Source organism: Syngnathus floridae, chromosome 3 (genome assembly GCF_059516105.1).
Source record: "Syngnathus floridae isolate MCC-2025c chromosome 3, RoL_Sflo_1.0, whole genome shotgun sequence".
NCBI classification, from domain to species: Eukaryota; Metazoa; Chordata; class Actinopteri; order Syngnathiformes; family Syngnathidae; genus Syngnathus; species Syngnathus floridae.
Window position 1 is genome coordinate 1,925,384 of NC_142415.1, and position 15,148 is coordinate 1,940,531.

The 15,148-nt window shown below is 44.7% G+C and overlaps 1 protein-coding gene across 12 annotated transcripts in view; it reads right to left on the bottom strand.

The window, feature by feature from the left end:
* The window catches only part of ano1a (anoctamin 1, calcium activated chloride channel a), a 195,724-nt gene that overhangs the window by 141,688 nt on the left and 38,888 nt on the right, over nt 1-15,148 (bottom strand). The window contains exon 1 of one of the 12 annotated variants that reach the window (XM_088370475.1): nt 4,552-4,809. The exons of the other annotated variants lie outside the window; for them this stretch is intronic. Within the exon in view, the coding sequence (XP_088226601.1) occupies nt 4,552-4,554 (3 nt within the window). The 5' untranslated portion in view covers nt 4,555-4,809. Of the gene's footprint in view, nt 1-4,551; nt 4,810-15,148 lie in introns of those variants that run through there. 12 annotated transcript variants of the gene reach the window in all.

Here is a 15,148-nt window from a genome sequence, read left to right on the forward strand (position 1 = left end):
GCATTAGCTTCGATGACAATAGAAAAATGACTTGTTGATGGAACTGAAACGCACTAATAATCTGCACAACAGAGTAATTAAAATCTTCTTGAGGAAAGAAAGGAGGATAGATATTGTGTACAAATAATCAGGATTTTTGGTGAGTAAAATGTTGTTATATTCCTACTTAAGGCCTAGGTGTGTGTATATATATATATTATATAAATTATAGTCGCATTATTGTGACATATATGTCACAAAAATGTGACTATAATATATATATATAATATAATATATAATATATATATATAATATAATATATAATATATATATATACATAAAAAAAAAAAAAAAAAAACTTTTCCTCACCCCCCGTGGGTGGTCTCTTTTTCCCTTCAAGCTCGGGTCCTCTACCAGAGGCCTGGGAGCTTGAGGGTTCTACGCAGTATCTTTGCTGTTCCTAGTACTGCACTTTTCTGGACTGAGATGTCAGATGTTTTTCCTGGGATCTGTTTCAGCCACTCCTCCAGTTTGGGGGTTACTGCCCCTAGTGCTCCAATGACCACAGGTACCACTGAAGTCTTAACTCTCCAGGTCTTCTCCAGCTCTTCTCTGAGCCCTTGATATTTCTCAAGTTTCTCATGTTCCTTTTTCCTAATGTTACCATCATTTGGGATGGCTATGTCAACCACAACGGCTTTCCTCTGCTCTTTGTCCACCACCACAATGTCCGGTTGGTTCGCCATTACCATTCTGTCTGTCTGGATCTGGAAGTCCCAGAGGATCTTGGCTTGGTCATTCTCTACCACCTTTGGAGGTGTTTCCCACTTGGATCTTGGGACTTCCAGTCCATACTCTGCACAGATGTTCCTGTACACGATTCCAGCTACTTGGTTATGGCGCTCCATGTATGCTTTACCTGCCAGCATCTTACACCCTGCAGTTATGTGCTGGATTGTCTCAGGACCTTCTTTGCACAATCTACACCTGGGGTCTTGTCTGGTGTGGTAGATTTGGGCCTCTATTGCTCTGGTGCTCAAGGCCTGTTCTTGTGCAGCCAGGATCAGTGCCTCTGTGCTGTCCTTCAGACCAGCTCTTTCTAGCCATTGGTAGGATTTCTGGATATCAGCTACTTCAGCTATGTTTCGGTGGTACATCCCATGTAGGGGCTTGTCCTCCCATGATGGTCCCTCCAGCACCTCATCTTCCTTTGATGCCCATTGTCTGAGACATTCACTGAGCACGTGATCCGTTGAGGCCTTATCCCTGATGTACTTATGGATCTTGGATGTTTCATCTTGGATAGTTGCTCTCACGCTCGCTAGTCCTCGGCCTCCTTCTTTACGGCTAGTGTACAGTCTCAGGGTGCTGGACTTGGGATGGAACCCTCCATGCATGGTTAGGAGCTTCCGTGTCTTGATATCTGTGGTCTGTATATCTTCCTTTGGCCACCGTATGATTCCTGCAGGGTATCTGATTACTGGTAGGGCATAGCTGTTAATGGCTAGGGACTTGTTCTTGCCATTGAGCTGACTTCTTAGGACTTGCCTTACTCGATGGAGGTATTTGGCTGTGGCTGCTTTCCTTGTTTCCTCGTCAAGGTTGCCATTTGCCTGTGGAATTCCAAGGTATTTGTAGCTGTCCTCAATGTCTGCTATTGTTCCTTCTGGGAGTGAGACCCCCTCTGTGTGGATTACCTTTCCTCTTTTAGTCACCATGCGGCCACATTTCTCAAGTCCGAATGACATTCCGATGTCAGAGCTGTAGATCCTGGTAGTGTGGATCAGGGAGTCAATGTGCCGCTCGTTCTTAGCGTACAGCTTTATGTCATCCATGTAGAGGAGGTGGCTGATGGTGGCCCCATTCCTGAGTTGGTATCCATAGCCCGTCTTGTTGATTATTTGGCTGAGGGGGTTCAGTCCTATACAGAACAGCATTGGGGACAGAGCGTCTCCTTGGTATATACCACATTTGATGGTCACGTGTGCAAGTGGCTTGCTATTGGCTTCAAGTGTGGTTTTCCACTGTTTCATCGAGTTGGCGATGAAGGTTCTCAGAGTCCCATTGATGTTGTACAGCCTCAAGCATTCAGTGATCCAAGTATGTGGCATTGAGTCATATGCTTTCTTGTAATCAATCCAGGCAGTGCTCAGGTTGGTACGTCTAGTTCTGCAGTCTTGGGTGACTGTTCTATCCACCAGGAGTTGATGTTTTGCTCCTCTGGTATTTTTACCAATCCCTTTCTGAGCAGTGCTCATGTATTGATCCATGTGCCCGCTGATCTTATCTGATATTATGCCCGACATCAGCTTCCATGTTGTGGAGAGGCAGGTGATTGGCCGGTAGTTGGATGGGACTGTACCCTTTGATGGATCCTTCTGGATCAGGATCGTACGCCCTTGGGTTAGCCATTCAGGGTGAGTCCCATCCCTTAGCAGCTGGTTCATTTGTGCTGCCAGGCGCTCATGGAGAGTTGTAAGTTTCTTGAGCCAGTAGCTGTGGATCATGTCAGGGCCTGGTGCTGTCCAGTTTTTCATTCCTGAGACTCTTCTCTGGATGTCTGCCACTGTGATGGTTACTGGGTTCTGTTCAGGGAGCTTGCTGTGGTCCTTTCTCAGAGCCACCAGCCACTGTGCATCCTTCTTATGTGATGCCTCCCGCTCCCATATATCCTTCCAGTACTGTTCAGTTTCCAGCCTTGGTGGGTCTGCTCTGCTATTATTCCCCTGCCACTGAGCGTACACTTTCGCTGGTTGTGTTGTGAACAACCTGTTTATTCGTCTGGCTTCATTCTCTCTTGTGTACCTCTTTAGGCGGCTGGCCAAGGCTTGGAGTCTTTGTTTGGCAGTTTCGAGTGCTTCAGGTATGGGCATCTGGCTGTATTTCTTGGGAACTTGCTTTTTCATTGCACCTTTCTGGGCCTCTGTCATTTGGCTCACTTCTCTCCGTGCTATCTTGATTTTGGCCTCCAGCCTTCTCTTCCATGGTGGGCACTGTTGTGGTCGCATATGGTCATTCTTCTTGTAGCCAAGCATTTCTAGGATCACTGCTGCTGAGGTGTATATCAGCTCATTGGTTTCAGTGATGGTAGCCGTAGGAATTGTTGTCAATGCTGCATTCACATCTTCTAGGAGACTTTCTGAGGGTACTTCACTTAGCCTCTGCAGTGTGTATCTAGGTTCCCGAGCATTCATTCTCACCGTGATCTCGTTCTTCAGGTCAGTTGCTGCCTCGTTCAGCTTGATTGTGCTTATTGGGGTTTCGTACCCAACCTCTGGACTTTTACATGGATTTAACTCGTCTCTGACCTGGTGCTCTGGTTGGCCTTCGCTATGGCATTTGTGTTGTATCTCATCAATCTCGAGGTGTGATAGCAGGTGCCGTTTATGGATATTGGAACATTGAGCTACTAGTTGCTTGGGCGATAGTGTTGACTGTGGGTATTGAAGTTGCCATTGTTCCCGCATTCTCCGCATGTAACCCCTCTCGCTCGGGTTGCTGGAGTAGTAGCATTCCAACAGATCCTTATTCTCGCATCTCGCCCATTTGTGTCTTGTTCCAGTAGCCCATTTTTCATCATGGTGCTCTGGTTCCCCAGCACCTGACGCAGACCTTGTTTGTCCGGGCGACGTCTGAGCCGGCATGTCTTTCGTTTCTTGTACTCTCATTATCTCTGAGGTAGGCGGTATCGTTAAGGGTCTTGCCTAAGGACCCACACTGACTGTTGGTAAGGTAATCGCTCATTGCTCACATTGTGCCCCTGCCGGGAATCGAACCCGGGTCTTCCGTTTGTAAGTCATGTCACTTACTGATTGAGCTAGTCAGCCGTTATATATATATATATATATACATATATATATATATATATATATATATATAATATATATATATATACATATAATATATATATATATATATATATATATATTATATATATATATATATATATATATATATATAATATATATATATATATAATATATATATATATATATATACTATATATATAGTATATGTATATATACTATATATATATATATCAGTGGCGTGCGGTGAGGTTCATGACTGCGTCACCCCCACCGGTAAAATTTGTCTGGCACCTAACCGTGTCTCAAAAAAGGTTGGGGAACGCTGCTCTAGAGTGGCTTATTTATTATTTAATTTGAACGATCTTAATTAAAATCTCATATCAGCAGTCTTCACACATAATCGAGCATGCATTCATCAAGTATGCGTGAGGACGTGTGCGCACCTGGCTGTCGCTTCTCGCTGCTCCGACTTCGTCAGATTTCTACCTCGATCTCAAACCGGATTACCCGCTGAAATACCGAGGTTACAGTTTCAAAAACCTCGGCGTGATCTGTGTCTGCTGTGTGCTGGCTGGACTTGTTGGTGCCGTGAGGCTTGGCATGGGAGCCATCGACGCGACCTAGATGTGGTGGGCTCCTTGGCGGCCCTGCATCGCCAGCCGGCGCCGCCGCGGCTTCCTGCCCCGAGGGCTTTGCCCGGCGCGCCGCCGTCGAGGACGACGCCGTCGAGGACAACGACGTCGTTGCCGCTCGCGCTTCTCACCATCTGGCTTTCGGCTGCGGCTAACGCCTCCACTCATCTCCAGGATCCGCCACTTCTCCACGTCCGTCATGGTACTCCATTACACGCCCGCCGAGCTTCGCCGACTCGTTCCCGTGCTTCCTCCTTCCGGGGAGTTGGTTAGCGCACTCCGAGACCTTGCCCTTCTACGCCGACCCACCTACATCCACCGCGGATCTCGCCGAAAATTTATTTACACTTCAAATACTGAAAACTGTATTCCAACAATTTGGACTGACCGCAGCTCACACAACGGCTTCCACACTTCCTTCTTACGTCATCACACCAACCCATGTCATCAGAACTTGTCCTCTGTGAACCTTTTCAACCTCTTGACAATCCCAATCACCCCCCCAACGGCCCCTGGATGATTTCTCACTAAATCAAACCAACCCTTCAGGATACTCTTACTTGGACAGCCCACGCATTGAGGGCAGAGGTGGTGGCATCGCTGCCATTTTTAATCAAAAACTCAAACCTTTGCCAAACCAGAGCCTTTGTCATTGCTGCCCCCACTCTCTGGAACTCTCTCCCCCTGACCATCCATTTCTTTATTTATTCACTGCTTTTCGGAGTTAGTGGACACTTCTTTTTATCATCATCATGCAACGCGGAGCCGGTTTGCTCACATACTCGAAGGAGGAACTGTTGTCGCTGAGAATAATGGGGCAAGCCGGACTACGACACGACATCCCGGTGGAGCTGAGGAGGAAGTACCGGGGCTGCAAAGCCGGTGCTAAGCTGAAAGCTTGGCGATCGGAGAACCGGAGGAGATATAAACCATCGATTCCTTCCGTAATCATGGGGAATGTGAACTCCCTGTCCAACAAGATCGACGAGCTGACGGCACTGAACAACCAGCGGACCTACAGGGAAAGCAGCTTGCTCATCTTTACGGAGACATGGCTAAACCACCTCGTACCGGATGCTAACGTGGACCTGCAGGGATTCACTATGGTGAGAGCCGACAGAGACGCCCAAGCTAGTGGAAAACGGAAAGGTGGGGGTCTGGTCGTGTATGTGAACCATCGCTGGTGTAACCCGGGACATGTTTCTGTAAAGACTGTGTTGTGCTGCTGGGACCTTGAGCTGCTAGCTGTTAGCTTACGGCCATACTACCTGGAGGGAGTTCAGTCACGTGATTACCATCTGTGTTTACATCCCTCCGAGCGCGGACGCAGCCACTGCCTGTGAGACTATACACACTGTCACAGCCAGGCTAACGACTCAGCACCCCAATGCTTTTGTAATAATCTCTGGAGACTTTAATCATGCAACCTTGGACTCTACTCTGCCCGTTTTCCATCAGGCTGTTGACTGCCCCACAAGAAACAACAGGACAATCATGTATGTCAATGTGAGGGATCCGTACAAGGCCACACCGCTTCCCCCACTGGGGAAGTCAGACCACAACCTGATCCACCTACAACCAGAGTACACCCCCCTGGTCAAAAAACAGCCCGTTGCAACCCGCACCATCAGGAAGTGGACCCCGGAGATGGTGTCCTGAGAGACTGTTTTAACACCACAGACTGGGATGTGCTGATCGATCCACACCGTGAGGACATAGAGGGGTTGACACACTGCCTGACGGACTACCTGAACTTCTGCATGGATGTGGTCTCTCCTGTTAAGACAGTCCGCTACTACCCGAATAACAAGCCTTGGGTAACACGGGAGGTCAAAGCCGTCCTGAACAGGAAGAAAGCCGCCTTCAGGAGCAGAGACAGGGAGCCCATGAAGGCAGCACAGCAGGAGGTGAAACACTGTGTGAGGGAAGCCAAAGACACCTACAGGACAAAGGTGGAGCATAAGCTGAAGGAAAACAACATGAGGGCCGTCTGGGAAGGTGTGAGGACTATCACGGGCCACAACACCAAGACCAGGGTCATTGAAGGGACAATGGAGAGGGCGAACGAGCTGAACAACTTCTTCAATAGGTTTGATCGGCCCATGACCCCCCCACCTCTACTGCAGCCATCTCTCCTTCCCTCCACAACACACCACCCCCGAAACAACACAGCACCCCCACCCTCCTCCTCCTGCCCCCCCCACCCCAGATACCACAGCACACCACCCCCGAAACACCACAGCACCCCCACCCTCCTCCTCCTGCCCCCCCACCCCAGATACCACAGCATCACCACTCTCCTCCTCCAGCCCCCCCACGCCAACACAAGCTCTGCCTTACATCACAGCAGACCAGGTCAGAGGACAGCTGAGGAAACTTCGACCCAGGAAAGCACCAGGCCCGGACAAGGTGTGTCCCAGACTACTGAAAACCTGCGCTGCTGAACTGGGGGAACCACTTCAACGGATCTTCAAACTCAGCCTGCAGCTGGGGATAGTGCCTACACTATGGAAGACATCCTGCATCACGCCGGTTCCTAAAAAGACCTGGCCCAGTGAACTGAATGACTTTCGGCCGGTGGCACTCACTTCACACCTGATGAAGACATTGGAGCGGCTCTTCCTCAGTCTCCTCAGACCTCAAGTGCGACATGCTCAGGACTGCCTGCATATCAGCCAGATGTTGGAGTGGAGGACGCCATCCTCCACCTACTGCACCGAGTTCACTCCCACCTGGATAAGGGAAGCGCCACAGCGAGGATTCTGTTCCTAGACTTCTCCAGTGCGTTCAACACCATCCAGCCCCCCCTGCTCAGAGACAAACTGGGCAGGATGGGAGTGGACCCATACATGGTGACCTGGATCTCCAGCTACCTCACAGACAGGCCACAGTACGTCAGACTAAAAGACACCATCTCTGACACTGTGGTCAGCAGCACTGGAGCCCCACAGGGCACAGTGCTGGCCCCTGTACTCTTCACCCTGTACACCTCAGACTTCTGTTACAACTCTGAGCTGTGTCACATACAGAAGTACGCGGATGACACAGCCATTGTCGGGTGTATCAGGGACAACAGAGAGGAGGAGTATAGGAGCCTGGTGGGGGATTTCGCCACCTGGTGCCGTGCCAACCAACTGGAGCTCAACATCTCCAAGACCAAGGAGCTGGTCATAGACTTTGGGAGGAACAGACCCAAGCCTAGGCCCGTACTGTTGGAGGGGGCTGAGGTGGAGGCTGTGGACTCCTACAAGTACCTTGGGGTGTGGCTGGATAAAAAACTGGACTGGTCAACTCACACCAACCACCTTCACAGGAAGACACAGAGCAGGATGTACTTCCTGAGGAGACTATGTTCTTTTAACATCTGCAACAAACTCTTGGAGATGTTCTACCAGTCTGTGGTTGCCAGTGTCCTGTTTTACACCGTGGTGTGCTGGGGCAGCAGCACATCCAAGAAGGACACCTCCAGACTGGACAAACTGGTCAGGCGAGCCGGCTCTGTGATCGGCAAGAAGCTGGACTCACTGGAGACAGTGGCAGAGGCAAGGACACTGAAAAAACTGTTGGACATTATAGACAATGTCAGTCACCCTCTGCACACTGTCATCACTAATCAGAGGAGCCGGATCAGTGGGAGACTGCTCCTCCCCAAATGTAGGACAAACAGACTGAAGAACTCCTTTGTCCCCCAAGCCATCAAGCTGTTCAACTCCTCACTGGGGGGGAGGAGGTTACATGGACATGAACAGGGACATGGAGATACTTGTAATAACTGTACACATTCACATCAATATACAATGTGCAATATTTCCCATTCCATCCTATTTACTACATTTGTCATCATTTGTGCAATTACTTTTTTCACACTGTCCAATAATAATACATGGCAATAATACATGGCAACTACTGTGTAGTGTTTTTTACCTCCCTCAATTTTCTTACCTAATTTATCTTTTTGCCTTTTTTACATTTCATTTGCTAATTTTTGCACTGTATATATTTCTGCATATTTCTGTATATTTTTATCTCTTATATTTTTTTTGTATATTTTGTATTTTACTGCTACTGGACACAGAATTTCCCTGAAGGAGTAATCCCAAGGGATTAATAAAGTTGAGTCTAAGTCTAAATCTAAGTCTAAGTCTAATGCTGACTCCCTGCACTCCTTCACACACCATCTCAAGACCCACCTCTTCAACTCTGCATATAACCCCTAACTCTTTGTGTGTGTGTGTGTGTGTGTGTGTGTGTGTGTGTGTGTGTGTGTGTGTGTGTGCGTGTGTGTGTGTGTGTGTGCGTGTGTGAATTTTCTATGTAAAGCGGCTTTGAGTATTTAGAAAAGTGCTATATGAAACCAATCTATTATTATTATTATTATTATTATTATTATTATTATTATTATTATTATAGAAACACTCAATAAAGCACATGAAATCAAAAACTTGTTTTTGTTCATGCGTACCACTCCGTTCCGAAGTCCCATTGTCCGAATAAAACCTTTTAACTCCGGAGTTGGTCTTCCTTTACTGATGACCTCCTGCTTCGACTGAAAATCCATAGTTGAAAATCGTTTGGATATGTAATCCTCCATTATACAAACCGGATTCGGTTGAAGTTGGGAAATTGTGTAAAATGTAAATAAAAACAAAATACAATGATTTGAAAATCCTTCTCAACTCATATTCAATTGAATACACTACAAAGACAACATATTTAATGTTCAAACTGATCAACTTAATTGTTTTTTGCCATATAATAATTAACTTAGAATTTCATGGCTGCAACATGTCCAGTAGAAGTTGGGAAAGGTGGCAAAAAATACTGAGAAAGCTGAGAAAAGCTCATCAAACACCTATTTGGAACATCTCACATGTGATCAGGCTAATTGGGAACAGGTAGGTACCATGATTGGGTATAAAAGGAGCATCCCCAAACATGCTAAGTCATTCACAAGCAAGAATGGGGCGAGGTTCACCACTTTGTCCACAACTGCGTGAGAAAATAGTTGAACAGTTTAAGAACAACATTTGTCAAATGCAAAATTGCAAGGAATTTAGGGATTTCAACATCTACGGTCCATAATATCATCAAAAGGTTCAGAGAATCTGGTGAAATCACTGCATGTAAGCGCCACGGCACTCGTACCTAGGGACAATTTGGAGTGCTCAATTGGCCTACCAAGCATGTTTTTGGGATGTGGGAGGAAACCGGAGTGCCCGGAGAAAACCCACGCGGGCTCGGGGAGAACATGCAAACTCCACACAGGGAGGAATCGAACCCGCACCCTCCTAACTGTGAGGCGGACGTGTTACCCAGTGCGCCACCGAGCCGCCACCTTAGAAAACCACTGTCAGTAAATACAGTTCGTCACTACATCAGTAAATGCGGGTTAAAACTACCATGCAAAGCAAAAGCCGTTTATGAACAACATCCAGAAACGCCGCCGGGTTCTCTGGGCCCGAGCTCATGTAAAATAGACTGATGCACAATGAAAAAGTGTTTTGTGGCCTGATAAGTCCACTTTTCAAATTGTTTTTGGAAACACTGGACCAAAGAGGAAGCGGACCATCCGTTATCAACGCAAAATTCAAAAGCCAGCATCTGTGATGGTATGTGGGTGCATTAGTTCCCATGGCATGGGTGACCTACATTTCTGTGACGGCAACATAAATGCTGAAAAGTACATACAGATTTTGGAGCAACATATGCTGCCATCCAAGCGGCATGGACCCTGCTGCTTATTTCAGCAAGATAATGCCAAGCCACATTCTGCACATGTTACAACAGCGTGGCTTCAAAGTAAAAGAGTCCAGGTTCTCCCCTGGCCCGCTTGTAGTCCAGACCTGTCTCCCATTGAAAATGTGTGGCGCATTATGTAGCGTAAAATACGACAGGGAAGACCCCGGACTGTTGAACAACTGAAGCGGTTCATCAAGCAAGAATGGGAAAGAATTCCACATGGGAAGATAAAAGAACTAGTCTCCTCTCTTCCAAAACGTTTATTGAGTGTTATTAAAAGGAAAGACGATGTAACGAAGTGGTAAACATGCACTTTCCCAACTTCTACTGCACGTGTTGCAGCCATGAAATTCAAAGTTACCGTAATTTTCTGACTATAAGTCGTGTTTTTTTATAGTTTGGGTGGGGGGGCGACTTATACTCAGGAGCGACTTATATGTGAATTTTTTCGCTAATTTTCAAAATTCAAAAATCCGTGATGTAGTGAAACCGTAATAAACGAACCGCGATGTAGCAAGGGATTACTGTCATTTGACCAGCAAGTGACGTCAGCAGTGCGGCGGTTGTTTACATAAGGACAAAGGATTCTATCACGGGATGACAAAGATGACGAAGGGCCCCACGTTTGAAGGATTTAATGATTTGGAGTGACACAAGGTTTGAAAAACGTATTTATGTTATAGTTATTTATATTATTAGTTATTATTTTAGTTAGTATTATATTAGTTATTTATTATTTCGTGTAGCAACTTGTATATGTTTTTATCGTTACAGTTCAGTAGTTGTTGGCTCGTTGAACTCTTGTTTTGTTAAATAAATAGCCGTTTACCAAACCCACGTGTTTCCTGGTACTTTGTTAACGCTACAATATAGTTGTATACTAGATCTGTGCGGCGCGCACGCGGCGTTGTTGACATAAAGGACGAGGAATTTGATTGATGGATTTAATGATTAGGAGTGACACAGATGGTTTGATAATATTGTTGTTATATGATAGTTATTTGAAATATACTTTATATATCGTTATATGGGTCTGTGGAATAATTAGAAATGCAACTTACGAGTCTGACGTCAGCGAGTATGTGGCGCATACGCGGCATTGTTTACATAAAGGACGATCGATGGATTTAATGAATTGGAGTAACACAGATGGTTTGATAAACGTGTTATTTATGTAATACTTATTTGAATAACTCTGAATGTTACTGAGGCCCATTCTCAGCTCCTCGTTTGTGTATATGTCACGTTAGCATACCGTATCGTTTAGCCTGTTGTTGCTGGTTCATGTCTGTTCTTGGTGTTGGATTTTGACAATTAATTTGCCCCAAAAGTGCGACTTATACTCCGGTGCAACTTCTATATGGTTTTTTTTTTTCACTGTATTGTGCATTTTATGGCTGGTGCGACTTATACTCCGGTGCGACTTATAGTCCGAAAATTACGGTAATTATCATTTGAAAAATAAAATAAAGTTTATGAGTTTGAGCATTAAATATGTTGTCTTTGTAGTGTATTCAATTGAATTGATTGATTGATTGATTGATTGATTGATTGATTGATTGATTGATTGATTGATTGATTGATTGCATGTATTGATCCCAGGGGTGGGGAAATTCAGGCCCCAGCAGTATCAATACCACAGAGCGGGTATGGCATGAGCACAACTCAATAGGCTCTCATAAGGCTGCCACACAACGGCGCCACAAAGAAAGCCAGAAAGTGAAAAAAAAATAAAATAAAATAAAACAGGTGTCTTCATTTTATGGATCACCTGAAATATTTTTTCCTCCCCCCCGATAGTAAAATTTCAATCATCATGAGCTCAAAAGAAAAAGGTGAAATGGCTAATATTTTCTACGTGTCATCTAGTTTTTAAGGTGCAACTGACTGCAGTCGCTTGGCTCGCATTCCTCTTCCGTTCCACGGCAGAGGCACCTGCTCACTTGTTTTTGTGCTTAAGCCAAAGTCATGTTTGATATCAAACTTGCTTTGGTGTGAATTTTGTCCCAAACAATCATGTTGGAATGGAGGAAGGAACTCCATATAAGTTGGCACACAGCCACCTTCTGTAATACAATTTTTATTGTATATATGTGTGTGTGTGTGTGTATATATATATAGCCTTATATATATATATATATATATATATATATATATATATATATATATATATATATATATATATATATATATATATACACATACACACGCTGTGGTCTGCTGGGGTGGGAGCAGTACGGACCGGGACAAGGAGAGACTAAATAAGATGGTCAGGAGAGCGAGCTCTGTCCTGGGCTGTCCCCTGGACTCCATTGAGGTTGTGGGTGAGAGGACGTTATTTAAGATGAAATTCATCATGGACAACACCTCTCACCCCCTCCATGACATTTTGCGGTCCCTGAGCAGCTCCTTTAGCAACAGACTATTACACCCACGGTGTAGGAAGGAAAGATTCCGCAGGTCCTTCTTTCCCACTGCTGTCATACTCTACAACATGCATGGCGCCTGATATAAATTGTGTTTCATCTCTACCGCTACTATTGGCACTTGTCTTTGTCCTTGTCTGTTATTTATCCTTTTCTAAATTTGGCACTTATATTCTTGCACTCTTGTACGCTGCTGTGACAAGTAAATTTCCCCGCTGTGGGATGAATAAATCGTCATCATCTATATATATATATATATATATATATATATATATATATATATATATATATATATATATATATATATATATATATATATATATAGTACATACACACACACACACACACGCAGACACACGCACGCACGCACACACACACACACACAATGTTACTTTCAATGTTTTGCGCAGAATTTTTTATGCAATCAAAGAGGCCATACAATACTAAATCAACTTTTTGGAGCATGTTAAAATCTTGAGTTCTCAGAAATAAAAAACACCCACAAAGTGATGTTTTCTTCCGTTCACTCATCTTGGAGCGTTCCCCATACCGCTCCTGCAAACTAAAAAACGATGCCCACTTTCTCACAGCAGCTATCCCTGAAACTTGAGTTGGCATGCGGCTGTTCTGGTTTTGGTAAATAAATTGTAAACTTTTTCCTGTAATCAAGTACCATAATTCCCAAACTATAAGCCGCTACTTTTTGCACAAGCTTTGAACCCTGTGGCTTGTGTGGCATATCTACGGATTTTTGTGATGACTAATACACTCATACACTCGTAAAAAGGCTGTGGACCGCTGTTGTGCGGCACCGATTTGCTGGGCGGAGTGATATGTGACACGGTCACTGGGGAGAAGAGTGGTGTGTTGATTGCATGTCCATCTCCCAGGCAAATAGTACCATATAACTGACACAAAGAAAAGACAGAACGTGATCAAGACGGACATTACTGAAGTAAGGAAGCTTTTCCACGAACCCTCATTATGGGGGACAAAAGAAATGCATATGATGCTGCTTTTAAGTTAAAGGCAGTCGATTTGGCTCAATGTAGGAACTACAGCTGCTCATGCATGCACTTTAGAGGTTTCTTCCCGTCACTAGGGGGCACTGGGCTATTGTTGATGACATCTTGTTGAGTCACCCTTTTCTTTCTTTATTTCCCGGTCACGTCTACTCTGGAGCTATACATGTGGCTCGCTAGTTTAATGTAACTTAACGCTTTGTGCATGAATAAGATTAGCATGAACAGACCCTCATCATGGAAAATGCTAGAAGAAATGCATAAAAGCAACAACAAAAGAGAGACTGAGAAAGTGTGTGGTGAAGTATATCTGACGTTATTCCAATCCGACACTGAGGAGGAGGACTTCAATGGTTTCAGTGCACAGGAGGAAGATGAAGACGGCTCTCAGGGAATTTTACTGGTATTTTTTTTAACCAGCCCTGTTAGTGCTGTGCTACCGTGTTGCTGCCGCGTCTCAGTGACTTTTACCGATGTTTTTTTATCCAGCCCTATTAATGCTGTGTTACTTTCGTGTTGCTGCTGTGTTACTGCCACATCACGGGCATTGTTTGGAAGAAAATTTAGCGTACCATATTTTCCGGACTATAAGTCGCTCTGGAGTATAAGTCGCACCAGCCATAAAATGCCCCAAAAAGTGAAAAAAAAACCATATATAAGTCGCTCCGGAGTATAAGTCGCATTTTGGGAGCAATTTATTCGACAAAATCCCACACCAAAAACAGTCATGAACGAGCAACAACAGGCTAAACGATAGCAACAACAGGCTAAACGATAGGTATGCTAACGTGACAAACACAATCAAAGAGCTGAGAACGGGCCTGACGTAACATATAGAGTGATTAAGGACAACTATTACATGAATAACATGTTTATAAAACCATCGGTGTCACTCCAATTCATTAAATAGCAACAACAGGCTAAACGATAGGTATGCTAACGTGACAAACTCAAACAAAGAGCTGAGAACGGGCCTGACGTAACATATAGAGTGATTAAGGACAACTATTACATGAATAACATGTTTATAAAACCATCGGTGTCACTCCAATTCATTAAATAGCAACAACAGGCTAAACGATAGGTATGCTAACGTGACAAACTCAAACAAAGAGCTGAGAACGGGCCTGACGTAACATATAGAGTGATTAAGGATAACTATTATATGAATAACATGTTTATAAAACCATCGGTGTCACTCCAATTCATTAAATAGCAACAACAGGCTAAACGATAGGTATGCTAACGTGACAAACTCAAACAAAGAGCTGAGAACGGGCCTGACGTAACATATAGAGTGATTAAGTACAACTATTACATGAATAACATGTTTATAAAACCATCGGTGTCACTCCAATTCATTAAATAGCAACAACAGGCTAAACGATAGGTATGCTAACGTGACAAACACAAACAAAGAGCTGAGAACGGGCCTGACGTAACATATAGAGTGATTAAGGACAACTATTACATGAATAACATGTTTATAAAACCATCGGTGTCACTCCAATTCATTAAATCCATCGATCGTTCTTTGTCAA